This window comes from Alligator mississippiensis, chromosome 1, assembly GCF_030867095.1.
Source record: "Alligator mississippiensis isolate rAllMis1 chromosome 1, rAllMis1, whole genome shotgun sequence".
NCBI lineage: Eukaryota > Metazoa > Chordata > Crocodylia > Alligatoridae > Alligator > Alligator mississippiensis.
The window spans coordinates 181442747-181457608 of NC_081824.1; the positions used below are offsets into that span (position 1 = coordinate 181442747).

Sequence of the window (14862 nt, forward strand, 5' to 3'; positions counted from 1 at the left end):
ACATTCATAAAATTGCATAAAGTTACATGTTACCTTTCCAGGTATGAAGCAACAAAGATTGGAATCCACGTATTTCATGAAAGTCATATTTAACAGAGAAAGCCTAGTTTCTACAGCAGCAAGAATGTCTGCATGACGAGCTAAAGAATGGTTTCTTCTTTCTGACTCTCGTCTAAGAGGGAAGCAAAGAAAGCATTATACAACACTGGAGATGATTTAACAATTTTAAGCTATCAGAAATGAAACATACTCCAACAGATGGGCTTTAAATTCTCCTAAATCACAATCCTATAGGCAGCACTAGTATGTCTTTCAGAGGTTCTGAGTCTTGAATTGCATGGCCATTAACCTACTGTGACTAGAAACAATGCAGCCACTTCCATTTGTTGAGTCTTTATGAAGAGATTGCTGCAGATGGCAAGAGTAAGCTGGGAACAGAAATGACATTGTTGGCTAAAATCTAAAGTAATTTTTAGGTAAACCTATTAGTCAAATTTGGATTTCCTAACATCACTACTATGAAAGGGTTTCCTAAAGCTACACCGTACACACAGACAGCTTACAGACAAAAAAACAACAAAAAGTGTTTAATTTTAAACTCAGGGTACGCTGTGCCAAGCCCAGTACACACCCAGAAGAGGCATCACGTTAGCTGGAACTGACTTCCCTAACAGCTGTACAGATTGGCGGTTTCAGAGTGGCTTTTTTGATGCTTTGATCTAAAAGCTGATAAAAGCACCATAAAGCCCTCCTGAAACACCCAATCTATACAGATGTGGAGCTGGGTTGAACTAATGCACTGGTTCTTCTGGTAAAGCACGATTTTTTTTTTCCATGTGTGTCAGCAGCCTTAAAGTAGGGCTGACAAACTATTAAAAAAATTAATCGCAATTAACTGCAAGATAAAAAAATAGTTGTAATTAATCACAATTTTGATTGCACCGTTAATAGTCAGTCACCACCCCTCCACCCAACAGCCTGGAGCCCATGCACCCTCCCCTGCCACCACCAAGAGCGCAGAGCCCCAGCCCCAACCCTGGCTTGCCCTGCACCCACTCTGGACTTGCGCTGGCTGGAGAAGACCAGCCAAAACCCATGCATACAGCCCCAACCCCAGCCTGCTCCACGCCTGACTCCAAGCTTACCTGTTCATGCTGAGCGGCAGCGGCTGGGCAGAAGCTGCTGCTTGGTGCAGAGGAAAAGGCCCCCCCCTTGACTCTTGCTGCTGCCGGGCCCTTCTTCCTGCAGTCACCCAGAGCCCACGCGTGGGCTGCCCTGTGGCTCCTCTGCACTGCCACCGCTGCCTGGCTAAGTGGTCTGGAGGCAGTGGTGACAGCAGCAGAGAGGTGCCACAGGGCAGCCCTGGAATGGGCTCTGGGCAGCTCCAGCAAAAAGGGCCCAGCAGCAACAATGGGGAGGGGCTGCTTTTCCCCTGCACCAAACAGCAGCTTCTGCCCAGCTGCTGCCACTGCTCAGCGTCAGCATGTAGTCCAGAGCAGGCACGGGGTGAGCCGGGGTGGGATCTGTGCATGCAGGTTCCAGCTGGTCCAGAACTGGCCCACCCTGCCAGGCCAAGTCCGGAGAGGGGGTGGGGTGGGCCGCATTTTGCCCACCCCGGTCAAAACGGAAGTGTGCAATTAATGCTCGTTACAAAAATCAATGCATGAATTTGTTTTGCGTTAATCGTGTACATTAACTGTGATTAACAGACAGCCCTTGTTTAAAGCATCTTAGTTTTTAAAAAACAAAATATTCTCAAGGTATTCATGTGCTCCATTATTGGCCAACTGCTACAATACGACTGTGCTATTGCTATTCATTTATGTTCTGGTGACTGACCTAAGAAATATCACTACTAATAAAAACTAGCATACATCTATGCTGTATGATAAAGGGTCATGTAAGTGGTCATTAGTAGTGTACCAGACACTGGAAATACAGTTTAGCTGCATTAGCACAGCATGTTGCCCAGGTTACCTGAAATAACCTTAAAGTAGTGCAAATTTAGTGCAGCAGTTTGCTCAGGCTAACACAGGTAGGCTGCTTCTGGTACCCCAGCTAGCTCGGGTATCTCTAGCTGGCACTGCAATGTAGAGCAGAGCTGTTCAGTCTCAAGCTTCAGTTGAGCTGAGAAAACCAGTGACTTTTTTTTAAATGCAGTACCTGTAATATGAAGTCAATTTGAATTAGGACAATTAAGCTTGACTGCTTTATTACATTTCAGAAGGAAGAGGCTGCTGATCTCATTCACTTAGGGACAAATGATGTCCTCCAATGCTGTTGCTCCAATTCCCCAGAAGTTATTAACACATACTGTATTTATGATGCAGTAGTTAAGTCCTTAGCTCAAGGAGATACAAAGGTAAGTAAATATGCAAGTGAATCTTTGCTTTTCAGATTTTTTAAAATTTAAAAGTTTTTAACATGACCCTCATACTGCAGGTAGTTAGGAAGTCTATTTAGTGCAGCTAGAGATAAGATTCCTTCTGAAACTAGCCATAGCGCCTAGATTTGCTAGAGGAGTTGCTTCTGAATACTAGACACTATTTCTCTGTTCAAGTATGAGGGGCATTGCCTCTGAGCACTCCAATTCCCGATAGGCTGTAAAGTAAAAGCCAGGATATAAAGACAATGCAGATGAATAGCTTTAGGGTTAAGCTAAATGGTTTTGCAGTAAGCTACAACATTTCAACAAATAAAAACAAACATTCCAAGTAGTTAAAAGATTAAAAACATTTTAAATTTAACTGGCTAATTCAAGTTAAAGATTTAACGTTTTAGCTTTTACACAGAAAGAACTGTTCAGAAGAACACAGAATCTGAGATATAAAATTGCAGTTTGCACATACCTTGGAAGTTGTGCTTTAACCTGTTTCTGACACAAGTTGTGATATCTTTCCACTTTCAGAAATCCCTGATTTAACATTCGCTGGCAGACCAAGTCCATTCGCTTACAAACCTATATTAAAAAAGAAAACTTAAAACGTCTCAGACAAAACTCCTGGGTTTTTTTCCTCATGATTAGCCAGTTTGTTTGTTTGCTCAGTAGTGCAAGATTGTTTTTTATTCTTTCTACATTTCAAAACATCACTGAATTGGATTAAGCATTCATACAATTCTTTGCCTTCTGTTGATCCTTTGTTACAACAGCACCCTCACTTTCAAATCTATATCCCTTCCTTCGTCACTTCAAAATGTTAGCTGCAGTTCAATGGAAAGCCTCATGTGACATCCCTATTTAGTAATCTTGTCAAGATATTCCAAAGAGCTAGGACCTTCCACTCTCTTCTTTTGGAATACTCTTTTCTATAAAAAAGCTGAGACTTTTTTAATAAATTAAGGAAACAAGGGAATTCTCTCCTCCCCACACTTCCAAATTTCAAATTAATAGTATGCTCCAAATTTAAAACTAAGGAGAGTTCAAAGGGACACAGAAGCTAACCTTAGAGTAAGACTCTGTGGGAAAAATCACTTGCTTGAACAGGACACATTTTCATGGACAAGACACCCCAACCTCATGGATCCTGGACAAAGGATGTCCAAGAACGCCCAGAGAGCGATTTCCAAATATCTGACTTAAAAATCATGCTGTTACTAGTAAATCGCCAGTGGCCTTTCATAAAGGTCACTAGGCCAAATCTGCCATGCTCTAAGAAACCACAATTCCTATAGACTTCAACAGAAGTTACACTCACTCAGACCCTAGAGTGGTTCTGAATCTAAATACTTTGCTCTCTCAAAAATGGCAAAAAACACTAAAAGCCACAAATTGAAATAAAAAGCATGATATACAGAGAGCAAGTTTTTGATTTACAACAGAGCCAGAATTAGAATTAAAGCAACTCTGGTATACACTCTAAAATAGCACCACTAAAGACTTCTCAAAGCATAAGAAAGATTCTTCTCCAGCAAAGTGTTTTCTTCCATTTATAATGGAGTTTGTAGTAAAGAATATTATGTCCTGTTACTTTGGATAGCAGTATCCTTGTTCATTTCAGCACATCTCTGGCAATAGGATGTGTTAACAGCAATTGGAGAGGCATTAGAACAAAGAGTATTAGTCTAGATCTTGGCACAAAATGTTCATTTACAACCCCCCCCTCCCCCCAGACATCAATCACGAAAACATTCTAAATATACTTTTTTTTTTAAAAGTCTCTGTTCCTAAAATACCATTTAAAGTTAAAATGACATTCTAAGAGCTGCTACAACCTGGCTAGAAAGGACACTGAGCACACAATTCTAGGATTAACTGAATTTCCCATTACATTTAACCTTTAAGACTAGAAAATAATCAGCCTTGACTTTGAATTCTCTGGTTTGTCGGTTTCTAAACTGCAATCGGTATTTCCTATGAATATGAACTAGCAAGTTAGCTTTAAGCACTACTTGTATAAATTTGTACTATTCACCTAAACTCTTATGCCCTATTCTATTTATCTTGGAACATTATATACCATATACCAGGCTGCATTCATCTCCTGGGACACAGACTCAGGATTTTCAAATCAAAGTTTAAAGTATTTTCTGAACAGTATCCTATTAAAATATTTAACAGTCAATATGTATAGCCTTTGTGATATCCCACCCATCTACAGGCTTGAGAAAAAGGTTCTCTTCCAGACTGTCTGAAGGTTGCCAGTTAAAACAGTGGTGCTCAACCTTTCAACCCTGCTGCCATGTTTCAGGCCTCCTGCCATCCCAGCCTAACATCCAGCTCAAGCCTAGCACCACCCCAGCCCCACGTGCCTGAGTTAGCATACATCTGGTCTGCTGGGGTCCCCACAGATCCAAAAATTTAGCAGAATTGAAGGGTGGCAATTAATGCTGCTGCCACTCCCCTGCTGACAAATTTGCAGGGCTCCCTCTGGGTCTGAAGGCTGGATGACATGGCTGCAGGCTGGATCCAGCCCATGGGGTTGAGCATCTCTGAATTAAAAGAATGTATTGGTTAACTTATAAGACAATGACATGTAGGCTTAAAAAGCTAGCATTTGTTCTCCGTATGTTAACAGAATGGAAAAGAGTAAGTAGCAACCAACTATCAATTTGTCCATTAAAACTTAATCATGAATATGCACACATTTTAATTATTTTTAATACAGCTGCAGACAGTATAATGGATAACTGAATAAGAGTTAGAACAAGGTACACCTTCCCAGGTTGTCTATACATTATTGCTTGCTGACAACTGAAGAAGATGCAAGGAACAGAAGTATTTCTGGTACATAACATGGAAAACCATCAACATACTAATTGAGTGGAAGGAAAACTGCACTATATCACCGGAGCCGGCTAAATAATCAGTTTCCGTTCCTTTACAATTTTCAGTTGGACCAAAACAAACATCACCCTTTAATTTTCAAGAGAATAAATGTTTAATTAACCATATTTGTTCAACAATCTCTCCAAAATCTAAGAGAGGAAGGGAGTCATCTATAGACTAATGCAATTATTAAAAGATTCAGTAGCTGAAAAAATAATTGTTTTAAGAGATGATGCAAACTTGTGTTACTATAAATGGAAAAAAAAAAAGCCTAGCACCAACCAGATTTGGGATAAACTCAACAATTGCAGGACTGACAAAATAGAAAATCTGAAACAGTTGTAAACAGAATCACTCAACCAATATTCATAATCAAGTTCATACTGACATCTAGTGGCAAACACTGTCAACAGTGTATTGAGATAATACCCAAGAGGTAGGCTTTAAAGGGCAATCCAAGCTGTACTAAGGATAGCTTTATTTAAAATAGCATGTTTACCAACATTACAGGGAGAGGGGGCAGGGGGTGGACACTTATTCCAGTACCTCTATGCAGAGAAAAATACAGGAACTTGAAAAACCAAAATAAGAGCTCAACTATCACAAGGCTGAATCTAAATGCTAATGGGATCATGAGTGCCAAGAGCAACTAAGAAAAAATGTTTGAGTCCAAGTACTAGTTGATACTGCTCATCCTCCTTCACTTGATTAACAAACAATTACTCTATATCACATCTCGAAATCTTCTACTTAGTATTTTAAGATAGAAGCAGTGACTGGGCAGATAAGAATTTTTCATACTAACCCAATTAAGTAAAGAAATGTCATATCTAGCGAGAGTTATTAAAGTTCAGGCTGAAGCTCCTATTTTACATCCTAGGCTCTATCTAGGAAGGATTTGCAATTTCAAACAGCTTGAACACATTTTGGTGTTTTGCTGTGTCTACAAAGGCCAGCAGTAGCAAGCAAAATCATGTTAACTGGGCTTGAAATGGTCTGCACCACTCGTTCAAGAGTTTTCTGAGCACAGGAGACCTGAATAAAAACATGACAATTCCCTTCAGTTTAAAGAACAAAAATTTGCTATGAGCACATTCACCAAGACTCACAAGAGACTTTTTCTTCTTCTATCCAAGACTAGGGAAAAAATCCAAGCCTACCTCAATGTGCTATGCACAAATATTGCTTACAAAAGTTCTTCCAAACCTATGTGAAAATCTAAAGAAAACTGAAAAATGATATTATTCCTTCTAATTCTAAGGTCACCACATGAAGCAAAGGAAGATTTTATACAATTTATATCTTCACCTTATTTGCAGAACAGATGAACTCGTGACACAATCAGACAAAACTAGTAGCTTTTCCTTTGTAGATCGTATCTTTCAATATTCACTAGAAGAATCTGCCCAGGAGCAATGTCATATGGGACGTAAAGCATGCAAAATATTTAGATACGATGCAGAGCCCAAACCCAAAATAACTGATCACTTTGGCACCACAGCCTGGAGTATGATTTTACTGTATTAGGCTTCCAGTAAGCTTGAGCCATTTTATTAAATATCATCAAGGTCTTGTTTTAAATAGCACAGAAGTAAAACTAACCACCATAGATTTACTAAAACTCTTTGTTCTGAAAAAGTGAAGGGTCTAGTGTCCAGCTCGTTCCATTTTTGCATGTTTGAATACACACACACACACACGAGTGTGTTGCACAATTTATAAAATATGGTATGTTTGTGAAGAGGGCCAAAATTCAAGACAACCTTGTATTCAGCAAGTGCGAGTAACATGGACATCAGGCCTGGATTACTTGAACCTAAATCACACTTGCTATGGCAGTTACTTGAACTGGACCTTATTTCCACACAGCCATCTGAGTAATACATATATATTGCCATTCTTTTAAAACAGCATGTGTATATTCATCTTCCTATACCATACACTTGCATATAAATGTTTGCAAGTGGCAAGGGGGTGTAGGAAGTTGGATAACAAATGCCATTTTAAAAGAATGGCATAAAAATAGGGTTGTGCGAAGCTTCGGTCCCTGATTTGATTTGGCAGAGATTCAGCTTGATTCAGCGGGCAGATCTCTGAATCCGGATCGAATCAGAGGACCCTTTAATCTCTCCAAATCACATCGGAACCTTCCAAATCAATTCAGAGAGATTCAGAAAGATTTGTCGATTTGGACATAGACACAGCTTTAAATGTTTTTTCTACATACCTCTAGGTACCAGGCGGCTTGTGAATGCTGCGATGCTGGGGTACATAGAGCATCCCACAGGAGTGTGGGTGGCTCCCCAGTGCGCTCAGCAGCAGACCCAGAAGTGGACCAAAAGCACTTTTGGTCCAATTCTGGGTCAAGCAGGGGGCACGCTGGGGGAGGGGAGGGGGGTGCCTCCCCCGTGCCCTGCTGGCTTGGCGACTGGTGCCTCCTGGGTCTGGGGGGGGCACAAGGGGTCCCCCACATGCCCAATCGCCGAGCTGGGGAGGAATGGAGAGCCCCTTACGTTCACATCACAGGAAACTCCCCCATTAAATACACCAGCTATCATAAAAAGCAGCATGTGCTCAGTCTTGGAAGCCAACTATGAAGTTGAGGGAATGTAGCCCATGCTGAGCATGCCCAGAATACACATGCCCCATATTGGGCAAATGCATTGATGGAAGCCTTCCGCAAGGCTAGGTTAACATAGTCCATCTGAATAAGTATAGTGCCCATTGTGCTCAGTCCCCTTCCATGCCAACTCTTTTTCAAGTCATGGTGAACTACTACATCAAATACATTTACACTTCCTCTTCACTCCCACAGCTTAGCAGTGCCTCTTTCCCATTTCCAATAATTCCTGTTTCTTCACAAGTCTTAATTGTCTGGCAAACGTCAAACTCCTATGTAACTGAGGTTTTGTCACCTAGACCTTCAGCCTGTCACACATGATTAGGGTGGGTCTGTCCTCTGTGTGCCTTATCGGCACATACATTTTTGGAGGGTCCCAGGACTTGTGACAAGAACACCTGGTTCCAGTCGCAAATGGGGGCTAAACAGCATGTGGCTCCTTATCCTATATGGTGAAGCATGAGACTTTTGACTCTGGATTAATACTGAGCGCAGTTTGTATTATGTGTAAGTAGGTACAAAAGTAGCGCTCAGAAGTGTTTATGGAGTACCTGTACTGAAGTTTGCAGTAGTCAGGGCTGGGGTCCAGAGTTAGACCCACAGCAGTCTCCTGTTTCTCTTTGCAATTTCTGCCCTTGTGCCCTGCACTTTTCTTTCACATGCAGCTCACTTCCACATTGTGCCTGGAAAAGGAACAGAGCCTGAACAGGGTCTGACAGTAAAGGTGGCCAGGAAGGTTGCAGCAGGGGGGAAGAAGTTGGGGGGGGGTCAGTAGCCCACTTAACTCCTTACCCCCAGCCACTATTTTCCCTGCTGTAGTAGCAGGAGGGAGATGAATTCAAGACAATACTCCAATAATTAGATTATACACCTGGAAAATGATAACAAATTTATAAGTTTTCCATATATAGAATCTAATTATTTGGGAGGTTCTCTTATATTCAGGGTCATCTTGTATTCAAGTAAATATGGTAGACCATTTCCTTAGCATCCAAGTGCCACTTCACAAGGCTCTGGACTCATGAATGCTTTTCATGAACCCAGTTGCCAGAACATTATTAATAAAAAAGTAAGGTGTTCCTGTTTTCATCAAATTCAACTTAAGAAAGGAGGTAAGTATTATCTCTGTTTCAAAGATGGAGAAATTTAGGCAGGTTCTTCATTTTTCTGTCTAAGGTCACCCAGCATGCAAGCAGCAGAGCCAGGAACAAAACCCTGGGTTCTCTATTCTATCTACAGTCACATTTCCTCCCATAACCAGTTCATAGAAGAAAAGTGGTACCTATTAATATTTCATTTTTAATCAAATCTTGAATCCTAGCAGAACGTTTTTCTGAAATCCATCAAATTACCAATAACCTTCTCAGGGTACCAATAACCCTTCCTTTCATACTGTCTTTTTCCATAGCTTGGTAACCAGAGCAAACTAATTTGGAAGAAGCTGATCAGCCGCTGCTTTCCTCTTGGTTACTTTGACTGTAGTAAAACTTGGGCACTTTAAAATTAATATCTTACTGTGAAAAAAGCAAGGTAGATTTCCACCTTATAAACTAGTCAAAGTAGAGATACAGTATATGTAGCACAAGCTTTCATGAGCTGAAGTTCACTTCATCAGAGTTGCAGCTCACAAAAGCTTGTGCTGTTTATACATAAGACATTAAAACAAGCATTATATATATATACACATACCTTAGGAATTGGTTAAAGTTACTTGACTTCAGACTAACATGCCTAACTACATCTTTCAGTTCAGAAAGATCATACAAGATACTCCTTCATTACTGAATTGTACTCTGAATACCTATTTGTTTACTCTCCATTAACTTAAATCTATGTCCCTGCTCAATCACCTAGTTCGTTCAGGACTATTTTATATGCAATGGCTTCAAGTATATTAGAAAGCTTTTTGCCCACTGACTTATGGTGAGGACTTCTTGTGGATGGATGTGTCCATGGCTGATGCCCTGCCTGACAGCAATCATCATAAGCAGGACATACTTTGTATTTCTCTCTTAATGACAAAAGAGCTTTATTAACAATAGATTATGTCCCCTTTGCGTTCCTACATCCATCTTTTCCTCTTATACTAAAAAGATTTGCTAGCGCTATCCTATCTGCTAATTCTTCTGAAACATCTCCTCAACCAGCCTGTTTTCAACTTCTCTAGCTCCAATATCATCTCTCACCTGGGATTCTGATGGTATCTCCCCTGGGGGACTGATCCAAAGATATCAAGAGGGTAACTGAAACTAGGACATCATTATTCTTCTCCAGAGTGCTGTGTGCAAGGGGGGGGGGAAGAAAAAAGGGACGGATGCAATTTATGTAGAGACGCCTGACTCACTGCATGAAAGCACAGTTAATAATTCCATTCGTTTCTCGATGTCCTAATGACAAATGAGGTCTAGTTTATCAGGATCATCTCTGAAAGCATCCTCCCTTCTGCAAAATTAAACTCCGAGGCTGCATCTACACATGTACTTTACTGCAGAGTAGACTAATTAGCTGTGGAGGAAAGTGTTACCATCTACATGTGTGACAGTATTAGGCTGCAGTAAACTAATTTACATCACAGTAAGATAGCACTGTTGGGGACAGTACTAACTAGGCCAGGATAATTTACTGCCATTAAACATGCCATTAAATGTTGACCACAGGTATAAATTGTGCCCAGGTAGCCCAGGCAGCAGGGGCCAGACTTCTGCCTGCCACCTAGCCACACAACTCAGCACTTTCAGCACCCTCATACCCCAGCCAACTCCTCTGCCACCTGACAGCTACCACCTGGAGCCTGGGATAGAGCAGGACAGGAGCATCCCTTGGATAAACTGTTCCACTCCACTCAAATTGCTGCTGTCCTGGGCACTTGTGTAGACCCTGCAACTGGGAGTAATTTACTATGGCTCAAACTGCTCCAGAGTTTATTGCTCTGAATTAACCACATGTGTAGACGCACCCAGAATGTGGGTATTCTGTGAAGAAAACTATTTGGCTACATTTACTTCATGACCATGAGATTTGAAAACTGCAAGACGAGCAACATTAAACTCACTTGTTCACTGCAGAGTATCTTTCTTAGGTATGCAACTGGAATCAATATATATCCACAGAGCTTGGATGCTGAAAATGATTGTGTGTTGCAACAAGACTGAAAACCTCAGGATGTCAGAATTTAATAGAAATACATCCACCTCTATTATATCCACTGCCGTTATTAAAAGCATCAGAACAGGGTGGACAACTTCCATTTTGATCATGAGAAAGTATGGCTGGAAAGGACCTCACAATGCTTTGAGTACCTGCTTAGAAATTTAAGGATGAAATACAGCCTGGCTCCACTTATATTTCTTGGACACCATGAGAAATTCAACATAAATATTAGAATCTCATGCCAGGAACTGGCTCTACAGTGACAACATTAAAGATAAGTCTTCTCATAATTCCTTTTTATTGCATTCAATGGGATCGGTGACTGAACATATTTTAGTTTTGAACAATCCCCTTATATAACTTCAAATGGGTGAATGCAAATGATTCTGGATTTCCACTCTTGCAAGAGTAGGAGAAAGGGAGCAGTCAGACATTCTTGATGTCAGTGGCTGGTTGGAGATGTGTACTTTTTAAAAAAGCTTCTCTGAAAGCATTTCTCTACTGACAGATACCGAGGTGAGTCCCTGAAAAAGAACAAAGATAAAGGATTTATTTTTTTTACCTTCACTGAATCAAAAAATTCAAGATGGAAAAATCCACTGGATTATTTTATTTATTCGCTATCCAGTGCAGCATTGTTACCTATTGCACATCTGTCAATCCTTTATCCAACCTTGTTTTAAGAATCCAACAATTTCATTACTACTTCCCTTGGTGGCTGTCATGGAGAAATTCTGTCAAAAAAATCTTAGCATACCCAGCATTGGACCCACCCAGTAAAAATACTTGTATTTCTCTCAATGAGATAGGTGACTATTACAAATATCCTCTTTAGCCCAGCAAAAGTGCTTTGCTTTTCCATAGGGCCTTTCAACCAAGAATGCCAGAAGTACCTACATCCATTAATTACATTTAGCTTTGCAGACAAAGCAGTGAGGTAACCAAGTACTAGTCATATTTTACAAGCAGGAAAACAGATACAACAAGGGCAGTATCATTCATGCAATGTCACCTAGGAAGTTTGTGGAAGAATTGAAAGCAGGGCCTGGATCCCAGGAATGCCAATGTTTTCTCACAGTTATGGCACATAAAGAAGTCTCCCTAAACAGTATGCACATTTCCAAGAGTGCAACATCTTGACAGAGAGAAGATTCAGCGTTCCAAGGTGTTAAGGTTTCTTAGCAGTTGGGCCGACTTGAAATATCACTCTCTCCCCCAAAACAAAGAAAGCCAAAAAAACCCCAAACAAGCCACAAACCCACTGCAGCTGAACTTAACCCGTGCTAGAAAGGTATTTACCAAAGATCATAACATTTAGTCCTGGACAGAGCTCTTGCCCAAAGATTTCTATACAAGATACTGAAAACATTTTTCAAAATATTGTTTTTGGAAACATTGCCCAAATTCCTTATAACCTTGGAGTCTGCTGCCCTGTGCCTAGTTACAGGGCCTTAAACCAGAAAGCTCTCCCTACCTCAGATTTAGCAGGACTACAGAAGCCGCTTTTCTCCCCCTACCTGGCTGCTCCCCAGAAGTTCATTAAGCCCGCCTGGCACTGGCTTCACCCACCAATTATCCCACCTGCCTATGCACACACTAGGGTGTTTTTTCCGGGGCAGGGGACATTAAACTAGGCACCTGCCCGGGGAAGACAGCAACCCCTGTGGGGCAGGTTTCCATCCTCCTCCTGCCTGGGGAGCTACAGCTTGCGGCACTACGAGAGGTGGGGAGGATGGCAACGGCACAGGCTGGACCCGGGAGGGGGGAGCAGAGCCTCGCTGGGCGGGATCCATTTTGGGAGACGGCTCCGGTGCGGAAAGCGGCTCAGGGCCCGGCGGACACCTCTCCCTCTGCAAAGAAGGAGGCAGCTGGCTTTCCCCCACGCCCGCCACGGCAGGAGATGCACATTGCAAACCCGGAGCTGCAGAGCAGCCGGGCCCTGCCCGACCCCAGGAGGCAGGGGTGGGCGGGAGGCGGCCCGGCGCGGGGCTGCGCTCACCAGGCGGAGCTGGCTGGTCTCGTCGTAGGAGAGGAAGCCGAGGATGCCCTCGATGGCCACGATGGGCAGCCCCACCAGCGTGTTGCTCTGCGGCGGCTGATCCACAGGCGCCAGGGCCGCCGGCGGCTGCGGGGCAGGTGGCGGGGACAGCCGCGCCGAGCCCGAGCCCGGGGCCGGCGCCGCGCCGCCGCCTTCCCCCTCCGACAGCGCCCGCTGCTGCTGCGGTTGCTCCTCCGCCGCCGCCATCTTCGGCTCTGTCCCCTGCCACTGCCGCCACAGCTACTGCCGCCACGCCGGGAGGGGGCACTTCCGGTGACAGTGCTTCCGGCCCCGCCCCTCGCGAGGAGCTCTTAAAGGACTCGGCGCGAGCCCCTCCTGTCTGGCCCCGCCCCTCGCCCCGCCCCCTGGGGAGGGGGTCGATGGCTGAGGTCGCGCGGCCCGGAGTCAGCGCACGGGTCGGGGAGGGGCAGGGCTCTTGTTAGGGGGCAGTTGAGCCCCACCCATAAGAGAGAGAGCTCCTCTGTGAGATTTGAAAATCATAACCTGGGGCGGGGCGATTTTATTAGGGCATCCCCATTTTTTTTTGCAGATCGCCCCAGAATCAATGTAATTGGAGCCCTGCTGGGAGGGCATGGAGTCCCCCCTGCTCCGAGCAGGACCAGCCCCACCTGTCTGCCCCCAGCAGGGCTTTGTCTGCCGGCTCAACACCCCCTCAAGCAAGGAGACTCCGCAGCCTGGCCCAGAGCTTCCCCGCCCTCCGCCTCAGAGAGGCTCCCCTCATCTCTACCCTCAGACCCCCTGCTGCAGCGCGAGCCCATTGCTCCCTGGCCTGCCATGTCCTGCCCTGTCGGCAGCCCGCTCCGTCCTCTTCGGAGCCCCCTTCAAGGCTTGGAGGGCTGCTATTATCCCTCATCAGACTACTCTCCACACTAAATAAGCCCAGTTCCCTCAGCGTCTCCTCACCACTCTTGTTCCCCAGCCCCTCAACTATTTTCATTGCCCTCTGCTATATTCTCTCCAACTTGTCCACATCCACATAGCGGGGGGGCCCAAAGGTGGACACAGTACTCCAGGTGCAGCTTCACCAGTGCAGAATAGAGGGGAAGAACCACTTCCCTCTATCTTGGGGCAGACGTGGGCCACATCAGGCCCACAGTGGACTCCATTTCCCAGCAGACTTTGCCCAGGTCACTGCTGCTAGTTTCCATGGAGACCCCAGCAGCAGTGGGGCTGTGACTAGGGACCAGGGTTTCCATGGAGACCAGCCCCAGCAGCACTGGCAGGGCAGATGGCTGGGCAGGGAGCTGCTCCAGGGCTGGGATCTGGTGATGGTGGCAGCATGGTCAAGAGCCAGGGCCGAGCTGCGATCTGCTGCCCTCACATCTAGGGCAGGGGCATGCAGGCAGCAGATTGTGGCTCTGCCCGGGCTCCAGACCATACTGTCACCACTTCAGGATCCCAGCCCTGGCCCCAGAGCAGCACCTGCCCAGCAGTGTACCCTGCCAGCACTGCTGCGGCTGGTCTGCATGGAAACCCTGGCCCTGCACTGTCATGGCACTGCCACTATTGGGTGTCCATGGAAACCAGCCACAGTGATGCAGGCAGGGACTGCTGGGAAATGGAGTCCAACCACTGGCCATCTCCACCATTTTGCCCACCTCTGCTCTATCTGCTGGCAGTGCTCCTACTAATGAAGCCCAGTATGCTGATAGCCTTTTTGGGAACAAAGGCACACTGTTGGCTCATCATATTCAGCTTGTTGTCCACTATAACCCTCAGGTCCTTTTCTGCAGAGCTCTTGACTTCATAACTCATCATCCTCTACCT

The 14862-nt window shown here is 44.3% G+C and overlaps 1 protein-coding gene across 1 annotated transcript in view; it reads right to left on the reverse strand.

Annotated features, from left to right (window-relative positions):
• FBXO28 (F-box protein 28) overlaps window positions 1–13339 on the reverse strand; it is a 32803-nt gene extending 19464 nt beyond the window's left edge. The window contains exons 1-3 of the mRNA XM_006276639.4: window positions 13036–13339; window positions 2850–2959; window positions 34–172 (exon numbers count right to left, since the gene is read on the reverse strand). Of these exons, the coding sequence (XP_006276701.4) occupies window positions 34–172; window positions 2850–2959; window positions 13036–13281 (495 nt within the window). The 5' untranslated portion in view covers window positions 13282–13339. The remainder of the gene's footprint in view (window positions 1–33; window positions 173–2849; window positions 2960–13035) is intronic.
• Between the last annotated feature and the right edge of the window lie 1523 nt (window positions 13340–14862).